Source organism: Lichenostomus cassidix, chromosome 5 (genome assembly GCF_008360975.1).
Source record: "Lichenostomus cassidix isolate B80296 chromosome 5, HeHo_3.0, whole genome shotgun sequence".
Lineage (NCBI taxonomy): Eukaryota > Metazoa > Chordata > Aves > Passeriformes > Meliphagidae > Lichenostomus > Lichenostomus cassidix.
The window spans coordinates 40,708,991-40,731,680 of record NC_139486.1 but is presented as its reverse complement, the minus strand read 5'-3'; the positions used below and the strand labels follow the sequence as shown (position 1 = coordinate 40,731,680).

Below are 22,690 nucleotides of genomic sequence, written 5' to 3'. Positions count from 1 at the left end.
CCCCACGGCCGGGCTCGGCTCGGGCTCGGGCTCGGGCGCAGGCCCGGCGCGGCGGGCGGGGCTCGGGGCTCAGGGCCGGGCCGGGCATGGCGGACAGGCGGCAGCGCGCCCGGGTGCAGGGCGGCTGGGCCGGAGGCTCGGCGGGACGGCCCGCAGGTAAGGAGCGCCCAGAGCCGCCTCGCCGCCGTGTGCGGCACCCCTCGCTGGGACTGCCCTGCGCTGCCCTTCCTTCCCCACGGCGGGCATTTCTCCTTTGCGGCCCTGGGCGCCACGGGGGAGCACCGGCAGCGGGGCCTGTCTCCCCTGCACTTTCCCTCGCGGGCTGGCCCCGCTTCCCCCGTTCTCGGTAACTGAATTGCAGGTGTTCGAAAACAGTGTTTAAGTAAAATTGACGCGTGTGCCACAGATGGGGCGATTTTGGCTGCAGGGCGCAGGGTAAGGATTGTTGCTAATGCGCACCGCGAGGTGAGCGCGGCGTTCGCCTCTCCGGGCAGCTTGAGTGAGACGAGCAGTGTTGGTGGAGTTCTTTAGGAGCAGCCAGTCACTTTTTATTCGTGAAACGCATGGTGTGCCTTCATTTAGCTTTTCACAGTGAAATGAAGAGAAGTGGTGGAAAGGGATGGAGTTAACATCACAGGGTTTTGAGCAAACATTGAAACCAAAGAGTGCAGAGGCAGAGGAGCACTTTGAAGGTTTCCTGTCTTGCCAGAGGAACTGGTTTGTTTCTGTAAATTTGGTCAAAACGTGTTCCACTCACCTGATTGCAGTTTCCATAAAGCTCCCATCTCTCTGCAGACTGAGCATCCTAGGCAAGCTGATTTTTTTTTCAATCATGAAAAAGTCAACTGTTTTGAGTTGTACATGTGGCCTCAGAGTTTTCTGTCACAAATGCATTTCATTCCTCCTGTTCCTAAGAGGATTAAAAAAAAATATTTTCCCCATCTTTTGAATTATGCAGAGTGAAGACTTTGTCTGTGTTTTAGGCCCATATTAAAGCCTGTTTGCATGTGTAGATAAAACACCTGAAGTGGTGTGCCTGAGTTGCTCTTCCACTTTCTTCCTGGGTTAAAAATCCTGTTTTATTAAAAGTATTTTTCTTTTTTTTTTTCCCCTAAGTAAAGGAGTACAGAGGCAAGCAGCTTAGCTGCATGGAGCAGTGTCTCCTGGTGTGTGATAGGTGTTCATAGATGTCATCCTTTCTGATAAAAGTGTGTTTTCAGTTTTGTTTTTCCATGAATAACAAATGTATATATATATATATATATAAATTTCAGTTCTGGAGCAGTTTTATCTCTTACTTAACTCTTATTTTAACTCTTAGGTTTGGCAATTTCCTGGAGTATCTGCCAAGCACAGGAGAATGCTCCAAGGAACTATTCCATGAGTTTTTCATAACTATATATTTTTGTATGGTGATATTCAATTAATGTGATCCTTTTTTCTTTGTCTCTTTGCTTTAGCACCTAAGGCACCTGTGGCCAGCAGCCTTGCCCCTGCAGTTGCCAGACCAGCATGGAGGCAGAAAGATCAGCCTCACACTCAAAAGCAATTTGTCTTTGAAAAGCCATCAGAGGTAAAAATGACATAGTAACTAGCAGAATCTCATCTGTTATTAAACTTCAAATGATGGAAAGGATGAAAATTATTTGAGAATATTGTTCATTGTTTATAATCAATTATAAACTCATCTGAGCTGAACTTTGAGCTTTTACTAAGCAGAGTTTGCAGTTGTTTTGCATGTAGGGCAAACAAAGTTACAATCCCTATGTTTAGCCTGTTCATAACTACTCTTTTTTTAAGTAGCCAAAAGAGTACGTTCTACCAAATATTCAGTGTGCAATGTCCTAAGCATGATTTGAGCTCTTCTTGTTTTCCCCAGTTGAGGTAGCTGTCTTGTTACGGGGAAGAGCGTGGGATTTGTTTTATAGACTTTATGTCCTGTCAGCTGATGAAGGATATTGTGCTCTATGCAGAGTGAGGGCACTTCCTTCCTTGGGAAAAAAAATGATCATGAGCATTTCTTTCTAAGCTAGACTTATTTGAAACTCTGTCGTCTTGGCATGGAAGCACTGAAGATGGTCTGGGAAGATTCTCTTTTCTCTGTGGCAGAGACCCGCTGTCTGTATAGTACTGTATTTTGATCCTCTTGTTGGCTCAATGCAGTAACTCCTTGCAAATCAGAACTCCACTGAGCTCAGAGGAGAGAAGCATAAATCCCTGAGACAACCAGAATGATAGCCAAGGCTGGATTAAACTACTCTGTCTTTTAACAAGATGCAGCTATCTCGACTGTGCAGACAGCTTTACAGTGTTAGCTCCTGCTATGTCTGATCTCTCTTGTGTTTTGCTCGTTAGACTGAGGCCTGGGGCTTGTTCATGCTTCTTAGGGTTGCCTTAACTTTTTGCTTTCATAAGGATACTTTTATAAATATAAAGATAAGAATTTTCTTGACTGCAGTTGATAAATAGCAAGTATTATAATAATCCAAATAATTTAGAAATCAGTGTCCTTTAGGGGGCAGTTGATAGCTAAAAACCAACCTGCAATGGTAGCTGCATTTGAGAGTTTCTGGGGTTAGGAGGGAGTGGGTGAGCTGTTACTACTTCCCTCTTTCCCTGAGGTGTGTTTTTCTCATTGGTTTATCAGTGTGTGGCTGTACAGAGTCACTAGAGATGACCGTGAGTTCTGTTTGACTGGAGAGTGCCAGCTACTTTAGCATTCACCGTGTACTGTCTTGTTACATTTCAGGTGGAGCGCAGAGTTCCTGAGGCAGGCGTGATGGAGTGAGTACCCTCCTGACTTCTCTGTGGGCTTTTTGTCTTGTCATGGTGGGTAGGAGTAGAAATTGTGGACTTTTAACCCTTTTATCATGAGCTGAATGTATTATCAGGAGCTTCCAAGGCTGTTGACTGGTTTTTGAGCCTTTGGTGTAGCTGGGAAGCCAGTAATTATGATCAGTTGGACATTCTGGTTCAGCACAACTGCCACTGTGTCTCCTTTGGTTAGCAGTGTACATTTTCCTGGAACAGTCCCAGTGTCAGCTGTGCTGAGAATTATTTACTCTGGAATATATCAGAAATATAGTTGGCATGGCAGCTTCTTTCAGGGATTGGAGAAGTAGCTGATAGTGTCATAGTGAAGCTGGGTATTTGTATGTCATTTACTCTTTGTGTTGAAATTGGGATCTTCTCAGGATAACTTTGGCATGAAGTGTGACAAAGTGTGGTGGTGTATGGTGGAGTTAGAGATACTGAAAATCAAACTTACTTCAGTTTGGGTATCTTGGTAGAATTTTCTTACTCAGTGTACCTATAAATGCAAAGATAGTGATCTGAGTACAGTTTTGTATGATTATCTCCTTTAGGTTCCCTGTGGTATCCCTCTTTTATTTTTTTCTAAGAGCCCTAAAATGGTGTACTGAGCCTTTGGTGAAAGGAGAGACAGGAAGTACACACAAATTCATTTGCTTCTGCAACTCACCTTGCTGCCTTACTCTGACCTTTATGTCCAGGACATTATTTCTTCCTTTTTTAAACTTTCTTTTCCTTTTTTAAGAAAACTTTCCCATGTCCAGGCCTACAGCAATTCTAGTTTGTGCTGCTCAGTCTAAAGTAATTTCTTGTTGTTTTTCTTTCTGATGGCTCTTTCCTTTCTGCATCCACAGCAAGCCTGGTGTGTATGAGCTCAGCAAGGGACCAACTGGCATTTCTAGGTAAGTGCATGAAACATTATTTGCTTTTACAGAGTGCTGTGGTCATACTTCTGGAAATACTTCTGAGTGTCAGGTGGCAGAGACTTAGGTGGTTCTGAGCTGAAGAGGAGAAGAATAAACCTCTTGATATCTGGTGTGTACTGCACGTGGTGTTCTTTCTGGAATAAGGACAAGGGGCTCTGTCCATTTGTGTCATAATTCACAGTAAGTTGCTGCTTCAAATTTAGATCAGTATTTCAGTAGAAGGAAGTGTGTGTTGCCTGTGTTGTACAGTTAGGAGCTGCCCAAAACTTGTAGCTGTAAATTGCAATAGTTTTAAATTAATCCAGTAAATGCATTTAATTTTATGCGATTGTGGTAACTTAAGGATTGTCCCTTCTGCTTATATGCCATGCCTTAATTATTTCAGCTTCAGGACACTTCAAAACAAAACCTACTTGTTCTGTGATTTCTACTAACTAAAATGCATTTTATCATGCTGACTTAGTTGCCATATCACTAATAATCTTGCTCTTCTGAATTTGATACACTTTTAGTAGTAGTGAAAAAAATACCAAGGACATAGTCATTTTTTGTGCATTTATGGCAGTTAATTTATTTTGATTTTTGTATTATTTTATTGTTGTGCCTTCATCTTAGTTTCTTCTGTAGAGACACAAACAAATTTTTAAAGCATTTTGAAAAGGAAAAGCTTATACCAGCTAGAAAGAAACAAGATAGAAGATACACAGCCAGCTGGGTTATCCTGCATTTTCTGGACTTTGTTTTCATGATACGCTGATGGAATATATGTGTTTCTGGAAAGTTAATAATTAGATTTGCATATTTTTTTAGCACCTTTACTGTATCCTCTTATTGTGACCTTTTTGGGGCTACTTTTCAGCCCACCACAGTGGCTATAATTCTTGGATGACTGTTAGTACAATCAAAATATTAAATGTACATATGGACATGAAAAAATAGGAGACATTAAATACTGTCCTTATGCTAAATACTTGTCCTTATGGTTTGAAAAGAAGAATAGGAATGGCAGTAGGGATAAAGGGCTATCAAATTCTAAGTGATGTGGAGATGATGAATAAAGAGCAATTATTTACTTATGTTGTTTGTAATAATATGTAATAATATGTATCTAATAATAATTACTTATTATTACGATAATCAGGGCTATCTGATTTATCAGATGTGAAGTTAATAACAAGCAGAAGGATGCCATTTTTCACAGCATATCACTGATTGTGGGATTTGTGGTGTGTTGTCCGTTGCCATGTGTTTTTACAAGTTTTGAAAAGCAATTACATACGTTTGGTATGGGTAAGACTCAACAGGAGCCCTTCTGTTCTTTCCTTCACACCTGCTTTTGGCTGTGGTCAGAAGCAGGGTAGTGGGCTTTGACTTTTGATATGATGCATTACAACCATTTTCAGATCCTTTAGGAATCCTGAAAATTAAAATATTTTACCAAAGCAGTTATAGAAATCTGTATTCCTTCAATTTTTCTTTATCTTTTTTGTTCCTAGAATTCATTTGATTCCTGGCTTTATTGACTCAGAACAAGCTGACTGGATGTTTGAGCAGCTCCTCCAAGACATACCATGGGGTCAGCGAACTCACATCCGACAGGGTAAGGAGTGTGTAGACCACCTTTTCAGCTCATTCACAGGTCAGTTCTATAACAGAATCTGTGCATTGTTTAGAATTGGTTTTCATTTGCTGTGTTACCACTTCTTCAAGTTTCCTTGCAGGTTTTCTGTGCATATTTGAAGACTACTGCAGCTTACTTTTCAATCTCTAATACCATGTTACTATTGCCAGCTAAATGAGATCTTTCCAAATTAAAATTGCCTGTCTTAAAGATCTTGGAAACTTACTGTTTCTTCTGTCATCTCCAGTTCTTTTTCTCACTATTTTTTAAGATGTTCTGGTCACCATCCCTTCATACAGTCTGCCAGTGATGCTGCCAAAACTGTGTTCTTGGAGAAACTTGTTTCTTTCATGAGATATATTTTTTGCCTCTTTTACTTAAAATCCCAGCAGAGATTGTTCCTTTTCTTTTAGCGTTATTTATTAGCTCCTGCAGTAGGAGAAGAGGCTGCTATTCTGGATTTGTTCACTAAGGGGCACCTGTTCTAGCTGAATTTCACTTTCAGTCAGGAATGGGTGTAAGATAATGTATCAGAGTAGTTACTGGATGGGGCTGAAAAATGTCTTCAACATGTGTGCTTCTTGGCTGGTTATAAAAGGACAGTATAATGGAGAATGTTACCTGTCAAGCATGAGAAACAGTTGCCAATATAGTCTTTTGAGAAGCCAAAAGTATTTTTAATCTGTTGTTTGTGTTATACCACAGAGCACACACATATTTGACAAAATACTGTATCCAGCCTTGCTGCATTTTTTTTTCTGTAATGGCCCATGGATGCTACAGTCCCTTCTACTTCACCCTTTCCAGTGGATCCGTCTGCATCTTGCAGCTTATGCCAACATATTGGGCACTAGATCCAGGTGAATATAAAATAAGCCAGATTTATAAATAAGATTTTAGTTTCTTTAGCTCATCCAGTCCCTGCTCTGTCTGGCATAAGGGTAAGAAAATGGATGTGCTTCTAAGATTTTGGCAAAGTAATTCCTCCTGCAGATGCAGACCTGATTCTGAATAATTTCATTCCTTCATTTGAGTTATGTGAAGCTGAGGATTTTAAGGCGCTGCTTTTTAACTTTAGGTGAATGGACAATCTCTTTTTGATCAAGTTTCTTGTCAGAACTGCATTGTCTTTCCAGTTTCAAATCCTTTGATAAGGCAACTGAGAAAGTCTTCCTGTTTTTCTTTTTTTCAGAAGTATCTTTTGAGGAACCACGGCTTACATCCTGGTATGGGGAACTTCCTTACACGTACTCCAGGATAACAATGCAGCCAAATCCAAATGTATGTGTATGTTTACATGTATGGTTACATGTATGTGTTTATTATCATCTACAGAGAAATCCTTTGCAGAGATCGAGACAAAAATTCCTTCTATTACTTATTCTAGTTATCTAGAGTATCCATTAGCATTTCATTTGTCATCAGCGGCAGTTTCTACTGGAATGTGGTCAGTTTTATAAAATACACTTTATAAGTGGGTTGTACTGCACACAGTCATACTGAGTTTTTTGTTGTAAAGATACAGTAATATTAATTGCTGAAATAGTTACATTCAGAAACACTTAGGTTCAATATTGCTTGAATGAGAGTTTAGGCATATTTTGATTCCTGTGTGAATGCTGTGAAATTGACACATGCAACTGGTCTGCTCAGCAACTCCAGATTGTAGCATGTAATTTCCCACACTGTTTTGGAAGAGTTAAAAACATTTTGAGTGACTCAGTGATGTTTTGTTCATGTTTTCTTTCCTCTCTCTCTCTCTCTTTCTCTCTTAGCCTGTTGTCTCATCAGCCTGTCTCTTGGTATTGCTTTGTTTAAAAGTTCCATGGCAGTAATTAGGTGTCACTGTTGAAAGCTGGATAGCATGAGATAGAAGTGTTCCAAGTTCCAGAACTGCTACCAAAGTGGGATACCTTTAGCAGAGCTCAGTTTGGGAAGAGTTGGAAAGGCGTTATTTAACATGATGAGTTGAGAAGATTTTGTTATTTCAGAAATACTGTAGTAAAAAATTCTATGACCTACAGAACTTATGGTGGAAAACCAGGCATTTCTTTGGTACTCATTTGTGAAATACTATTTTAAGTGGATTTTTCTGAGAGCTGGATGGCTATGGGGATTGGAAGTGCCCTCACATAATCATTCTGTTGTACACTAATGATTTAAATCCAGTTCAGAACTGCCGGTTGTGAAATCTATTGCTGCTCAGAGACTGGGTAGAGCTCATATACCCTGAATTCAAGGTTTCATTTCAGTTTGCATAAAGTTCTGAGTTAGCACTCACTAGGCCACTGTCTTGTTTCTCTCATCCAGAGGGTACAAGACTTACATGAGCCACTCACACTAGTTCTGTCTTTTATTCCTGAATAATTCTGCTTTTTACTGGAAGAAACTCAAGCAGAAAGTGAGATGCACCGGAGAAGTTGCATAGCTGGAAGCCAGCCCTTCCCCAGCTGGAAGCTGCCCGTAGGCAGATCTGTGTGTACACTGCACATGGACACTGACATTTCACTCAGCTTTGCAGGTGGGAGTACCTGCAGCTTAGAAGTAGGGAATGGTGTAAAGAGCACAGTACTTACCTGTAGAATAGGGTTTTTATCATAGAAATATCCTGAGTAAAATGTAATTTAGTGCGCAGCTTAGCTAAAACCAATTACTGCCTTAAACACTTGGTCTGTAGGAGTAATTAGCTTTGTGCCCCTCCCTTTTTGTTTGGTAAGAATTGGTGTGATTGCAACACTACTATATATAATCCAGTGTTTGTGCCTAAATGAATCTTAGTATTAGGAAATGTTTCTTTGTAAGCAGTGATAGAGTTGGTGACCCAGTGATGTTTCAACAAAACTACTTCCACTGCTGCAGGTTTGTAGTGGGCTTTCAACTACATTTTAAAATTCACCATATGGTAACATTTTAGTAATACATATTTCTGTAATGGGAATTGACGAACTCAAGTCCTGGTTGTCACTGAAGAGTGCTTTCAGTAATTCCTGTGGGACTCTTCTGCACATTCAGGCAGCCCAAGTGCAAGCAAACTCTTTTTTTTGGGTGTTATTTACTGCTTTCCCTACATGTCCCATAACTGCAAGCTGTGTTTATGTGTAATTAATTACTCACATGATGCTTAGTCATTGAAGGCATGACTTAGCTGGAAATACCCCAATAGAGAAAGATGATATTTTGAGGCTCCTGCAGTGTAACCAGTAAGTTAAATACCTGTTAAACTTGGGGAATCTTGGAAGGAAGGTAGTGCAGCTTTGATTATTAGAGGTGGATACAAGAAAATATTTCCAGCTGTCTGTTGCTTCTTCTGCCAGTGGTGCCCTGGGAGATTAGGAATCAATTTACAAAGATAAGTTTCTTGTCCTTTCTTGATCTCTGTTTCTGCTTATATAATGGGCAAAAATTCTGGCCTACATTGCTTTGGCTTTTTTTTTTCCCTTCCTATATTTGTGTAGTTCTTAAAAGCCCTCTGACAGATGAAAGTCATGATGTAAGTTTATGGCATTAAGTAACTGGACTGAGCTGTAATGGAATGTGCAGAGCTTCCCTGGGCTGTGGGCTCACCAAGATGTTAGCAAAGGATGAAATCCAGGGCCAGTGACATTGGTTTTGTGACCTACTGAAAAGTTCACAATGTCAAAGTCAAAACCCTGAGAGGTGATGAGTTGAGCTCAACAAGCTGGGCTAACAGAGTGAGGATAGAAGGCTTCCTTAGGCCAGCCATTTCCTCTTGTTCTCTGTCAACAGCTGCAGGCAATTGACAGCAGTGTCATTTAGTCACTGATTGACTCCATTAGTATGAAAGGCAGCCTGGCTTCAGAGTTTTAAGAGATGATTTAGTATTGAGAGATGGGTAACATGCGCATATTTTGCAGAAAGCCCAGCCCATTCCTCCACTCTGCTAAAAATATAATCAGAATCTCTGTGAGTCATTTGTTTGATTTTAAGTTTATTGTGATTAAGGTGCAGTGTATTTTGTTTCTTAGTAGTTTTCGCCTTCTGTCTCGCATTTCCTGCCCCTGCCTATGTTAATGGCATTTGCATTTACACTTCCCCTCTGTACAGTGGCATCCTCTGCTGACCATGCTGAAGGAGCGCATTGAAGAGCTCAGTGGCTACACCTTCAACTCTCTTCTCTGCAACCTCTACAGAAATGAGAAGGACAGTGTGGACTGGCACAGTGATGATGAGCCATCACTGGGAAAAAACCCCATCATTGCCTCACTCAGCTTTGGTGCTACTCGGACCTTTGAGATGAGAAAGAAACCTTCCCCTGTGAGTGTTCATATCGCACTGAGAGAATCTTGTAACTACTAATATGTTTATTATTTTCCCCTCTTTAAGACAAGTTAATTGCTAAAGCATTTCATAGTTAATGAAAGCACAACTCGTCAAGTTCAGTGGAATAAGTGTAGGGATCAAGAAATCTCTTGCATGGTCTGTGACATCCTGAGGATGGGGATGGGACCACTCTAATAACGTGCAGCAGTGTAGTGTAGTACTGCAGTGAAATTGGAACCTGGGCAGTCTTCTGCCCAAATAAGGGCCCTTCCTGGTACTTAAAATTTTGAGATCAGTGATGCTGGAAGTGAACTTAACTGTGCAAGTGAATCAGAGTGGCTACCATTTCCTTAAACTCAGGCCAGCGTTATGTAATGCAGAGTGTACATGGGATGAAGAGTAGTTCTGACTGCTCTTGTAAGTAAAAATCCTCTTAACAATGTTTGCATTTTGATGTGTGTGTTAAGATTGAGGGGCAGTGGATAAAGGGAAGAAACTCATTTCTTTTCCTTAGAATACCATGGAAACTGTCACATCATATTTTCAGACTAAACAGAGGTCCTCTACTTTGATAAGGAGACGTGTGGAATATCCTTTCAGGAGTTGATTGGTGATTCAGTAGTGAATACTCTTTCTAGATAAAATGCTGTGCTTGGGAATGCTGTGTTTACAAGCCAGCTTAAACTTTGCAGTTCGTATTTGTCCAAGTAAAAGATTCACTTGTGTTGAGAATATAGGCCTTATTTTAGGGTGTCCTGGTTCAAATGAATTTTCTGCTTGTGCTGTCTTTGACAACTTTGGAAGGAAATTCTCTATCTGCTTGTGTTGCTACTTATTCTGAGTAAATAGTACAGAAAACAGAGGCGATAATTACCATTGCAAGAAAACTCTATGCTGACAACCTGAAGTCTGCCCATCAAGAGTGGGCTTGGGTCACCTAGTTGTGAACAGCAAAGGTCAGAAACTGAACCAGAAAACAAATAGTTTGTATTTTTCACCAGTTCTCCAGTTTATAAATTCTTTGTTGCCTGAAGTAAATTTTGTCTTGATCCCTGAGCATGAGATCACATAACCAGTGTATTATGTCAGTGGTCATAGCATGAGAAAGTATCCCTGATACTGTGTTGATAATAAAATGTCAGCTGGAAAGTTCATTCCTCTAAAAAACCGTAAATGGTGCTTGGATTAATTCTGAAAGTGCCTGTGTTCCTTATCGATGAATCAGAATAAAAGACAGGTAAACTTCAGTATAAAGTTCAGTATGTGCAGGTTCTATCTTAAAAATCAATCCTAGTTTTTGAGTAAGATGCCTTTTTAATATATTTTCTGGAAAGACACCCACTATTAGCAAAGGTGAAATTCAGTCTGTGCCATTCATACTTGACTGCCTTGTTTGATCTGTACTGCACAGTGTCTTCCCTTTTCTTCCAGGGATGGATAGTTTGCTACAGATGTATCCCTCAAGTTCTCCTAATTTTTTTTCTTTAGCACCTTTGACCTGATATTTCTGATTGGCTGAGTCTTGATACCCGTGAAGGGTATTCCTTGTGCATGTGTGACATACCTTTTTTCTGAGGTAGAATCCCCATGTGCAGATCTTTGAAACAGTTGCTATTAAGTGCATCCTGTGCCTAAGGGAACTCATACTTAATAATTGCGTGGTACACACTACGTGTTCTTTGCACATTCCCAAAGCCTGCAGTTTCCTCTGAGCATCCTATGACAATAGATGCTTTGCCAAGTGGGAGTTACAAGAAGCTGTGATGGAAATTACAACCTTTCAGGCTTTCAGAAGTAATTTTCATGCTCTATTGTACTGTAGCATTCTCGCTTTCGTTAAGAGAAAGTTAAAACTGATTGTAGATCTTTGAAGTTTGATCATTCCTTTGTTGAAAAGCAAGTTACAGTAAGAGGGTTGTAATCTAGGGAAAAGGAATTCAGATTATCAGTCGTCACAGGCATTCAGGCTTTCCCTGGTTTGTGGTCTGCCAGTATCAGTACTTTGAGTTTTCCAGAGTTAGTCTTCATTGAGGAGAGAAATAGAAACTAAATCCTTTTCCTCTCAAAATTAAATCTCTTTGAGGGCAAACGTTCTGCTATTTCAGATTCTAGGGTTTCAAAGGCCTTAATTTCCCTCTGTTCTTGTAAGTGCTTTTAAGTATTTTGAGGTGAAAGATATAATGAACATACAAGATGAGAAATACTGTGGTAGAACATCACTGTGGATAAATGGTACTGGGAAATTAAAAAAAAAGTGGTTTCGTGTGTGGGATCATGTACTGAGTGCAAAACAGTATGTACCACGAGTGAAGTCACAGCTTGAAGGGCAGTTGAAGACTAGTAGATCAGAGACTTTAGTTTGTGTTGGTATCTCTACAAATATTTTCTAGATTATGTCTTGAAATGTGGATGAACCTGATAGTGAATAAAATCTTATTTCTCTAACTGAAAGGTGACCGGTAGTGTTGATGGGTTGGGTTTTTGGGCATATTTATGTGAATTTTGACAGTTGTCTGTTAGTAATTTAGTAGTGTTTATGTAAGTCACTTTGAAACAAGTCACACAATGTGAAATCCTTTTTCACTTGGCAAAAAAAAAAAGTTAGATTTAAGTGTTTTTTTATTATCCTGAAAATTGTTCTAGGGTGAGGGGAAGGAAAGGTTCAGTCCTCTGTTTTCTTTTTGGTGAGCACTGTACTGAATAAGTGTTCATCATATAATAGAGGGTAAAGGAGTGTAGAGACATGCATAGACTATTTGTATCTGCTTAAACAAGCATCCTTTGTGGATGTAGAAATAATTCTTACTGGGATTTCAGCCTAGTGCATGTGAAAAAAGCTGCAAATACATTTCAGGTGGAAATTCCTCACTGGAATAAGGAGACTTCATGGGAATTAACATGACACCAGAAACTTTTATTTTACCTGCTGGAATCTTCCTTTTTGAGCATTTTTTTTTCTCTAAATACAGCCTTTTCTATTTATTTGGACCACTTACATGATAGCTGATACTTTTCCTTTGCTCCAAATAGTTTCTAGGGTTTTTTGGATGCCTACTTCATAGTTCAAAGTCTACAGTGATTTGGTTTCTTCTATTCTAGATCCAGTAAATTACTTTATCTTTTCTCATGCTTCCTTGCCCCCCCCCCACCCCCATCGTTGTAGCTCCTGCCTACACTGAAACCAGGAGAGAAATGCTTTGCTTCAGAGCTGTGATTCATACACAGTTCACACAGCTATAGGTTGAGTCAGTGAGTCTTCTCGTGCTTGCCTACATTCTAAGTGTCACTGCTGTGGCACTGTGACCTCCTCCCATTCCCCACACAGCCTCAAGCCCCCAGTCCCACTTGGACGTGACTTCATGCTCCCAGTCAAGAGAAATTGATTTCACTCTGTGGGATGGGTCTTTCTGATACAGCCTCACTACCATTTTTTTACTATTGCTTGTCACTGCTCAGCTCTGAGACAATGCCAGTTTATCTGATTGTGTCTTCCTGGAAGCTGAGTGGGGGATGTTAGTTCAGCAGGGAAGGGTGATGCTTGATGTGCCGCTAGGCTCTCACCTCTCAGGGAGGTGCCCTGTGGCAGAGGTGTGGGTGCCGTAGGGACCAGTTTGGTGGTTGTCCAGCAAATGCCTGGGTGAACTGTGGAAGGAATTAGAAAGCCAGCTGGGAAGGGAGGGAGCTTCACATGTGTTAGATAAGAGCAGGATGCTCCTCATGTTCTAAGAATCAGCCTTTGGATGGATCTGTCCTTCAGATGAATCACTAAAACACAGTCCTTTTTTCTAGCAGAAGGTAAAGATCTCCTAGTACTTCTGGAAACAGCAGAAAAATAATCCTTTGTGTATTAACAGACCTAACTGAAGATGAATGTGGGAATATGTGGAGCATAGCAGATGCAGAGATTTGGATCAAGATGAAGAGGGTTGAACTTTCAGATTGGTATGAAGGAGATTCACAGACAGCAGTGGCTGCAGAAGGGGAGGAGGTGTTGTCCACCAGTATTGACAGGACTTGAGAAGCTGTAGACAAGCAGAGAGGAAGAAGGGACTTCTCAGCTGTAGAAGGACTGAGGGTGTTTAAAGATAGGCCTGTGTAGACAGGCCAGGGCATTATGTGAGGAAAGGGCAGTATAACTGATGCTTGTTATTACTGAATCGGTAGAGAAAAGAACTGCAGTGACAATTTTGTTAAGAGGTAGTGAGAATACACACATTAAAATGCAGAAGTGTTGATAGATGAGACTACTTTGTTGTGAGGGAGGGTGTTTACACAGCTGGTGACAGAAGTAAACTGGAAAAGAAGGATACAATCAAGACAAAATCTGAAAAATACAAGATTTGAAGTTTTGCAAGGGTATTTCTCTTGGTAATAGGTAAATAGGTGAAGCAGAAGACTAGAAGCCAACATTCTCCATGAAAGCTGCTGACTTTTGCCATTGAAAAGGATTTTGTATCATTTGCCTATATAACTGCATTGTTATTTATACATTCTTCTACAGAAAGTTTCCATTTACTTTTCCTTGTAATAGGAGATTACTCTGTCCAGAAACCAGAAACCTCTGTCCAGAAACCATTTCCTACTACCATAGCAATAAACTTTCCTGAGGCTTAAGAAACAAACTTGGGTGATATATATAGATTTATACTAGATCTTTTCTCTTTTTGATTTTGATACGATTTCAAGAAAACAACCTCAGTGTAGTGCAGGAGTTCTTACAGATTTTGTATTCACAGCTTCCCATCAACTCACACTGAGCTTTCCTTACTTACTAACTGCAGTTAGTGTAATTAAGGATTTAAAAAAAACAGTTTAACCACTGTATTTGGATAGTGTAAAGCCTGGATTGTTTTAAGTGTGTAACTCAAGATTATGAAAATTCTAATATACTACAAAACAGAACAGTTCCTTTATTATACCTATTCTGGCAAGCAGCTGGTTTTGTAATACATACATAGAGTTACAAAGTGAACATGAAGAAGTCATCTGAAGCATTTCTTTCCATGTTTGTTATCAGAAAGTCTTTTCCACCTTGAATGTCAAAAATAAATTTCCTTCATAAACTTCTTGACTGCTGAAAGTCAAGTGAGTTTTCTATGTGTCTGACATCAGCTCTAGGAATAAAAGTTCTGAAATGAGCTTTGTTTGATGGTGTTAGTAATGATGTCAGAAAGTAAAAAATTTTGTCTAACTTAACTGGCTTTGCCAAGCAAATCGACATAAAATCTCTTTTTCTAGGTAAAACTGAGCTCAGAGATGTCCCATTCAAACCAGAAAGTAATTGCTGTTTTTACATACTGACTTTTCTAAACCAAAAGGGTGTTTTCTCCTCAGTCATTCATCTTAGCAGAATTCCTTTTTAATTAAGATGAGCAAGAGATAAAAATAAGCCCACTGTTGTCCATCCACAATGTGAAGTGATGTAATCCTCTGAAATAGAAAGTAGGCATGCAGTGCTATTTCTTTGCTTTTCATCAGCAGTCATGTTTATAATACCTATTTTTGAATTTTTTTCCTTGTTTCCACTGAAGATAAGAAAATGTTTCTGGCATTACACCTTGCTTTTAATAGAGCATGGTAAATGGCTAATAATTCTCAAAGCTTAAAAATATCTTTTACATGGTCCTTGCGAAGAATAAGTGTTAATGGTGATTCTGGGTGCTTTCAGCACTTCTTGATTGCAGAGATTTTGTGAGGTTAATCAATCACCAGTACAGCCATAGACCCTTAGGCATCCCCAGGAAATGCAGAAGTCCAGAGGACAGCCAGTGAGTGCTGCCAGTTTCACCAGCAATATTGAATTGTCTTGTTCTGTCACAGGGAAGAAAGTGGCAGTGTGCAAATAAATAGTCCATTACATCAAGTGGTATTTTTTATTTTTGGGGACTGATTTGATACCAACCAAGCTGTTTTGCATTTTAGAAGGTGAAGTCCTCTTCCTATCTGCATCTTATTTATAGACACACATGCTCCCATTTGATTTTCTGAAAATCGAACTCTGTTTTAGTCTAGGACATAATTTTCCCAGTCTTTGTTACTTTGTCTCATTATTTTGAGCTTTTTAATAAGGCATGAACTTTTAAAAGGACAAGCCTCCTTCAAATTGGAGTACTGCACCATTAAGCTTCAAGGAACTTAGTTGAGATTTTTGAGAATGTGAGGTTTGTAAAAGCATTAAAATGTGTTTGATGAGAGCTCTTGGGTCTATATAATGGCTCTCAAAACACTATGTCTGCCTTTTATGATCAGTTAGTGTTTTCTTCTAACTACTGGGTTTGTGCAGAGCCTTGTTAGTTTTCCTGAATGATTCAACCCACAGCTGAGGCCTGGAGACCTTGTAACATTTGTTTCTGTTTCAGAAATGTGGGTCTTGTGTCAGTGTGAGGTGGTTTTACCTGTACTTCAGCCTTAAATCTTACTGTGATAATTCCATTTTCCCACTCTCAGTTGTCCTGTATTTTTTCCAGCTTCTTTGTGTTCTGCTTCTGTTACAAGTGACACGAGTTGTGACCTCTCATCTCTTATCTCCACAAAGTACAGTTTCATTTTGCGTAACAAATGTGACAAATGCTACTTTGGTAGTAACAGGCTTTGTAGAGTCTGGAGTAATTGCTACCTTTGACTCAGTCTGAAATAACTGATGATTGTCTCCTCCTAAACGTTCAGGAAGTGTGACTTTAGGAGTCCACTAAACATTATAAGAAACTAGAAGAGAAAGTACTGGCTAAAAACCTGAAAAATCTAAAGCTGTCTAAGATGTATTGTCTCTTACAGGAACACTGTCATGCTTTGGCAACTCAGACCTGGCGTTATTAATTATTTTTTTTCATCTCTTTATAGTAATTGTGTATTTCTGGCTCTTCTTTTTTTTTTTTTTCCTTTACCTTTCAAGAACAAATAACTTTTTGTGATCTCTTAGGGAAAAAAATAGTATCTTTGCTTCTAGAGGGAGTGATAGAATAGCAAACATACTCAGCTGTTTGCTGTATGCAGTATACTCTAAACAAGGCTAACCTTGTACAGTGTAGAGACTGAGAACCTGTCATACTCTTTATTTTAGTGAAGGACATTCATTATCCACTTTACATTTTCAAGCTATGTCTTTTTGTAACTTAAATCAGAGACCTCTTGAATCCCTCCCATTTCAACACTAATTAAAATAGTTATCTAACTCTCCCTCTCTCTAAAATAATCCCTGTATTTTGCAGGTGATTTTCCATCTGAACCTTCTCTGAATTCCTCATTTCAGAGAGTTGCTGTCCATTCTTCCTAGACAGCTTTCTAAGCTAGAAATAGAGTTCTATAAAAGGTAAAATACATACTGCCATTCTGTATTTGGGGGGCATCCTGGTTTTCCTGTGCACATTTCAGTATTAGTGAAATAACTAGGCAAGATGATAAGTGGAAGTTTTTAAGGTTTGTAGCAATTTTTCTTCTGCAGCTGTTAAAGGCTAAAATGAGAAAATATTAAAGGATTATATAGTGCATTATAATACCTGCCTGTGTGGCATTTTGGAAGATAGTTCGTATCACATATCGTATGATTTCATGAGGTTAATGTCATAACTGAAAAAAATAACTGTATTGCCATAATAGACTTCCCTGAGCAATTTGACTTAGCAGTGTATGAATCTAAAAGTTAGAAAGGATAGTGCAAAGCAATAGAGAGTTGCTGTTCCCACTGATGTGTGAGACCCCTGCTGGGGTGTCACTATGTCTAACTGTTATATTTGAGTTTTAAAATAGTTGCACATAATCTAAAGGCTTAACACAAGTTTGCAAATTATTTGTCTTTTAGTCTAGCATTTTATTTTGCTTAGTGGTGATAAAGTTTAAGACAACTTGTTTTACAAGGTATTATAGGAAAAGGAGATTTTCTTTATTTAATAGGAAAAGTTCTTCTTCCAGGAGGTAATGTCGTAGCAGCATATATGGTCCAAAACAAGACATATTTAGAATAGCAGGAAGATGTTATTTTTGATGAGGTAGTTAACTGTTGGAACCTAGGGTGCCTATTTGCAGAATGTCTCCACACTGAACTGTTTATTTTAAGATGTTTCCATAAGGTTTTCAACCTCAGTGCAGAATTTTGCTCTAAATGCAGGAAATGGTTGTTGAACTTTACCTGTGCCATCCAGGCAGTGAGATATAATGGCTTCTTTCATCATTAAAATGCTTGGCTCCTGGACTTCATATGAAATACAGATACAGAGAGGGTTACTTAAACTTCTTGATCTTGTAAGAGCCTCCTCCTCGTCCCTCACAGGCATTTCAAGCTCTGCTGTAGAGCACTGGTTTTCTACCAAATGCACATGCCTGCTTCTTCAGTGTCTAATGTTTCTTTTTTAGGAAGAGAACGGAGACTATACTTACGTAGAAAGACTCAGAATCCCACTTGACCACGGGACTCTGTTGATGATGGAAGGAGCAACCCAGGAGGACTGGCAGGTAAGAACTCCTTGACACCATTTATGTGCTTTGCTTGCAATGGAGTTTCCCAAACATGCTGAGGCACTCCCATTAAGGTACAGGACATTATGCTTCCAATGGCACAGTTATTTTCCAAGGTATTAGTATTGCTTTCTGCCTTAGAATATCAAAGCACCCACAGAAACAGTGGGTTTGCTTTTATGTGCCAAGTGATGCAGTAGGAATCAGCTCAGATGTTCCAGCATTAAAGTTCAACAATAAAGGTTACAGCCTGCAGTGGAAAGAGCAAAATCCAATATAGAAATTTGGAATATCGAAAAGTTATAATTTAATTTAAGAAGTCTCCAGTAATATACAAAGACTTTTTGTTTCCAGTGGCTCTGAGCAGTCAGAACCTGATTTTTTTTACCTTTCCTAAGTGTTTAGAAATATGAATAAAAAACCATCACAGGAAATAAAGGTTTTATTCATTGTTTGATTACTTGTATTTTAAATGCACAAGCTCATACTTTTTTTTCTTTCTTCCCCACTAATGCCACTTACAGCATCGAGTGCCTAAGGAATATCATTCTAGAGACGAACGGATAAACTTGACATTTAGGATGATTTATCCAGAACCTGATGGAGTTTGGAAGTGAAGAGACACTTTGGACATTGGTGGATACGCACCCACAGCAGATCTAGAGCCTCAGATTGCTACAGATTTAAAGGAAGCCTTACAGGAACAGAGTTCTTGAAATGATGGGGGACAGAGTTGATGTTACGAAGATCTGTGGCAATGAGAAGCTGCCTGTGTTATGTGGACAGAAATTATATGTTATTAGATGATACCAAATCACAGGCTTTAAGTTTGTGAACAATGATTCTTGTTAAAAGAACACAAAGCATGTGAAAGATTTGAGAGGTCGCAATTGGAGCACACAGATTCAGTGAGCAGATGGTTTTGTGCCTTGTCTTGTCTCTCCTTTACTCCCAAGTTGTGATCTCTGTTGGAAGTAATGATAAGATGGGATTCTTTGATATAAAGCCAGCTCTGTATGCCTGTTCAGAAATGAGAAAACTGCACTTGGTGTTGATCCCTGGGTATTACTCATTTCACCAAAGGGTAGTGCATTGTTTTTTATCTGTAGGTTGCAGAGACTTTTCCAATGAAGCAATCAGTTTCGTAATTTTAATAACTACTTGAATTATACTGGTGTCTAGTAGAACAGAGGGTCAAGGCTCTCATCTGCCATGCACTCTGTGGTCAGACTTTAACTGTTTATCCATGTAGACAGGACAAGGCAAAGGCAAGCAACAGAGACACCAGGTGACCCTGCTCCTGGGTCAGTGCATGTTGCATTAAAGGATATTACTCAGAGTTATTTCTTGAACCTCTGCTGTCACAGATCAGCAGTCAGCACCTCAGACCTGGTTCCAGGTTGACTTGCTGGAATCCTTCAGGTTTGCCTGCTGCAGCTCACCTGCTGCTGGGAAGGAGTGGGCTGATCACTGCAGTGTGGATGTTAAGTCAGGAGTGCTGCCTGCGTGGTTAAGTTCTCACTGCAGCTAAATCTCATCACTGGATCAAATCATAGGTTTGGTCCATCATCACTGCCTGCAGTAGGATCTAAGCACAGGTAAATACCCTATGCCTTGGAACATGTTAGCATTGTTAAGCAAGCTAATGTCCCTCTTCACTGTAAGAACAAACCAATGTTGAGGAAATACCTGTCTTTTCTTAGCCAGTATTTGTTGTGGTTTAAATACTCAGTTATGCCTATGTTTTAATGTTATGGATTACGTAAAGGACATAAATGTTGAGCCATTTCAGTCCCTGTGGTCTGAAATTAGGCAGAATCATTTCTTAGAAGCAGCTTCTCTCTTCTTAAATCACCATACATTATTCTTCTAAAATTAATGTTATTGGAAAACTTAACTTTGTTATCTAATGATGTTTTCATTTTCATCCCAGTTTGTACAGAAATGTTTTTGGAGTATATTTAATATTATTTCCTTGCATTTGAATATTTTATCTAGACTCTGTGATGTATTTCATGGCAATCACAGTTGAAGGAGGCAGACACTTACTTTGATGTTTACTTTCTTTGGGTCACTGGAGCTTTGTGCACATCCCTGTGTATGTGTCCAGGTTTGGCAGTCCTGACAGAGAGTGGTTTTCCTTAACCAAGGGAAAGTGCTAATTTCTCAAGGTATTCTGAGAAGGCAACACTTTTGCCTGTATCAACTCATACATGCTCCATTTATTTTCACTATGTTAAGAGCAGCCATGCTTGCAAGAGAGTGTAGGAGATGGGGATGAGTTGGAAACTTTTAAACCCCCAAAACTCAGCCTATGGCAATTGCAACTCATTTGAATTCAGTGAATCTATGGCACATAACTAATGACAGGGCCCTGGAGGCTGATACTGTTGTGGAAGATCAGTTTTTCACTTCCGTTCTTGGTTTCAGTTTGTAATGTTAGCAAATTTTGGTTTAGTTTCTTTACTTCCTTTGATTTGGGAAAAGACCAAGTTTTCCTCCCCAGAAATAAAATGATTTATGGGAGAAATGTTCTATCCCCCAGTGCTCCTTTTTGTTGCTGGAGTCTACTGCCTTCTGCTTTCTCTCACGTGTCAGCTTCCCTGTATCCAAATCTGTTTGACAGTGAGGAGAACGCATATGGCATCATTCCCCAGCCTGTCCTGTGTGTACTGGCTGCAAAAGGAACAGTTGGCCTAGAGGTCAAGTTTCTTTGTCAGCTGGGAACTTGTGGGTCCTTCCTTCCTCTCCCCACCTCCTTCCCAGAAAAGTCACCTTGCCAAGTGGCAGCAAATTGCAACCTCCTGCCTGCCGAGACAGCAGGAAATGGCTTTGAGCAGAGGAGATTCCAGCCCAGAGCTCCTCAGGAGACCTTTCTGCAGGTCCATTTTTCCTGTTGGTAGAAATTTGTTCCTGAATGCTGCAGGCACTCTTTTAGAGTTCTCAAAATGGGTGTGTGCAGAAGTGAGATTTGAGAAGTCTTGAGCCTGGTGGTGTTCCCATGGCACTTGAAGATTTTTCCCTAGAGACTAGGGCAACTTGCATATTTCTTGTACTACTGTTCAGCTTTTTCTGCTGTTGCAGTCAGGTGCAGAGGGCAGCATGTTTAGAATGGTAAATACGCAGTTAGGTTCCATTCTTTAACTTAAAGATAGGTGGAGGAACCTTTCCCCTAGTTACATGGATTTGAAAACAGTATTTCTAAAAATGTCATCCAAAAGGCTTATTTTCCAGTTATAAAGCTTTTTCTTCCTTCTCAGGACTGTTTTGACAGTACAGTATGCTCAGCCAAAAACTTTTTGAGAAATGATTTAAATTCAGAATACACTAAGTTAAAGTAAAATATATTGTTTTTATGTACACAGAGGATTCAAGGGCAGGGGACTCACCTGGGGATTTCGTTTTTGCAGTTGGCACCAGATTCTGTCCCTCTGAGGTGCTGCAGCAGCTGCCAAGAGCTGCTTTGCTTACAAAACTTGTGTCTTTTTTTTCTTTTTTTTTTTTTTAATATGAAAGATACAAACTGTGGGTTTACTTTTTTCCTTTTCTTTGAAATATAGAATGGTTTGGGTTGGAAGGGACCTTGAAGATTTCAGCAGAGTATGTGTGTCTCTTCCAAAAAATGCTCAAAAATTGCATTCTTCAAAACTCTTCATCGTGGCTTTCAAATAGATGGAATCTGCTAGTAACCCCAGGTAAGATTCCCTTCTCCAAAACAGCCATTACCTTTTCCAAAATGTAATGGCCCTCAGGTTTGATGATAAGGAGCAGATGAATGGAAGCTGTCTTCAGTAAGGATGGTTTGTAGCCTGCCTTCCTGAGGGAACATGCAGGATGGAGCTGTTCTGAAAAAACCCACAACTGGGGCCATGTGTAACTATTCATTTATTTAACAGCTTTATGAGCAATAATATTATTAATAAACCACTCTGGTGTCAGGCATCATTCTTCCCCCATGCTACCTATAATCATTTAATCACAGAATACTTGAATATTCAAGCACAAGCTCTTGGTGAGGTTGGAGTAATCTGATTCAATACTGCACTTTTTGGGCCACAGTTGGTTGATCTAAACACACACCATTTAAAATCAATAGCAAAGTTCTGTCACTTCTCTGCTTTGTTCTTGTTGGTTTGTGTTTTGTTGGGTTTTGGGGCTTTTTTTGTGAAAAAGAACTCTTTAGGATATTCAGTTTTTATTAGCTTTAAAGCCATGGATAATTTTACTCCCTGCCAAGTTAATTCTACCTGTGTCTTTTCCACTTGTCACAAGTGATAGGGTTAGTATAGCTACAATAGTAATGTAGAAGGAGACAGGGTACCAGGAAGGGGTTAAGAAATCAGAATTTTTATACTGTAGTGTTGGCAAAATACAGAGGATTGTTCTCCTGGGGTTTGGGATAAAAGATGTATGTATGATAGGTGCTCTGAATCCGTAACGCCTCCTCCTCAAGTGCTGCTACTATTGCCTTAGCTCAAAAGCATTTAACACCCACTTTGCCTTTTCTGGTCATAAACCTTTTCAGAGTGGATATGAAATCTGCCTCACTATGGTTTGTTTTCAAAGTGCTTCTTTTCCATCCTTGAGGTTTCCATGGCAA

At 39.6% G+C, this 22,690-nt stretch overlaps 1 protein-coding gene across 2 annotated transcripts; it reads left to right on the top strand.

Annotated features, from left to right (window-relative positions):
- The first annotated feature begins 64 nt into the window (after nt 1-64).
- On the top strand, nt 65-22,017 carry ALKBH3 (alkB homolog 3, alpha-ketoglutarate dependent dioxygenase). Of its 2 annotated transcripts, XM_085062629.1 has the most exons (9): nt 65-156; nt 1,461-1,573; nt 2,750-2,784; nt 3,666-3,713; nt 5,234-5,337; nt 6,551-6,639; nt 9,424-9,633; nt 17,989-18,087; nt 18,615-22,017. In XM_085062629.1, exons 1-9 carry the CDS (start codon nt 87-89, stop codon nt 18,705-18,707), a joined length of 861 nt encoding a protein of 286 aa, XP_084918755.1. In that variant the 5' UTR covers nt 65-86; the 3' UTR covers nt 18,708-22,017. The 2 variants fall into 2 exon arrangements, with proteins under 2 accessions (XP_084918755.1, XP_084918756.1); XM_085062630.1 differs by lacking the exons at nt 17,989-18,087; nt 18,615-22,017 and adding an exon at nt 17,744-17,895.
- The last annotated feature ends 673 nt before the right edge of the window (nt 22,018-22,690 follow it).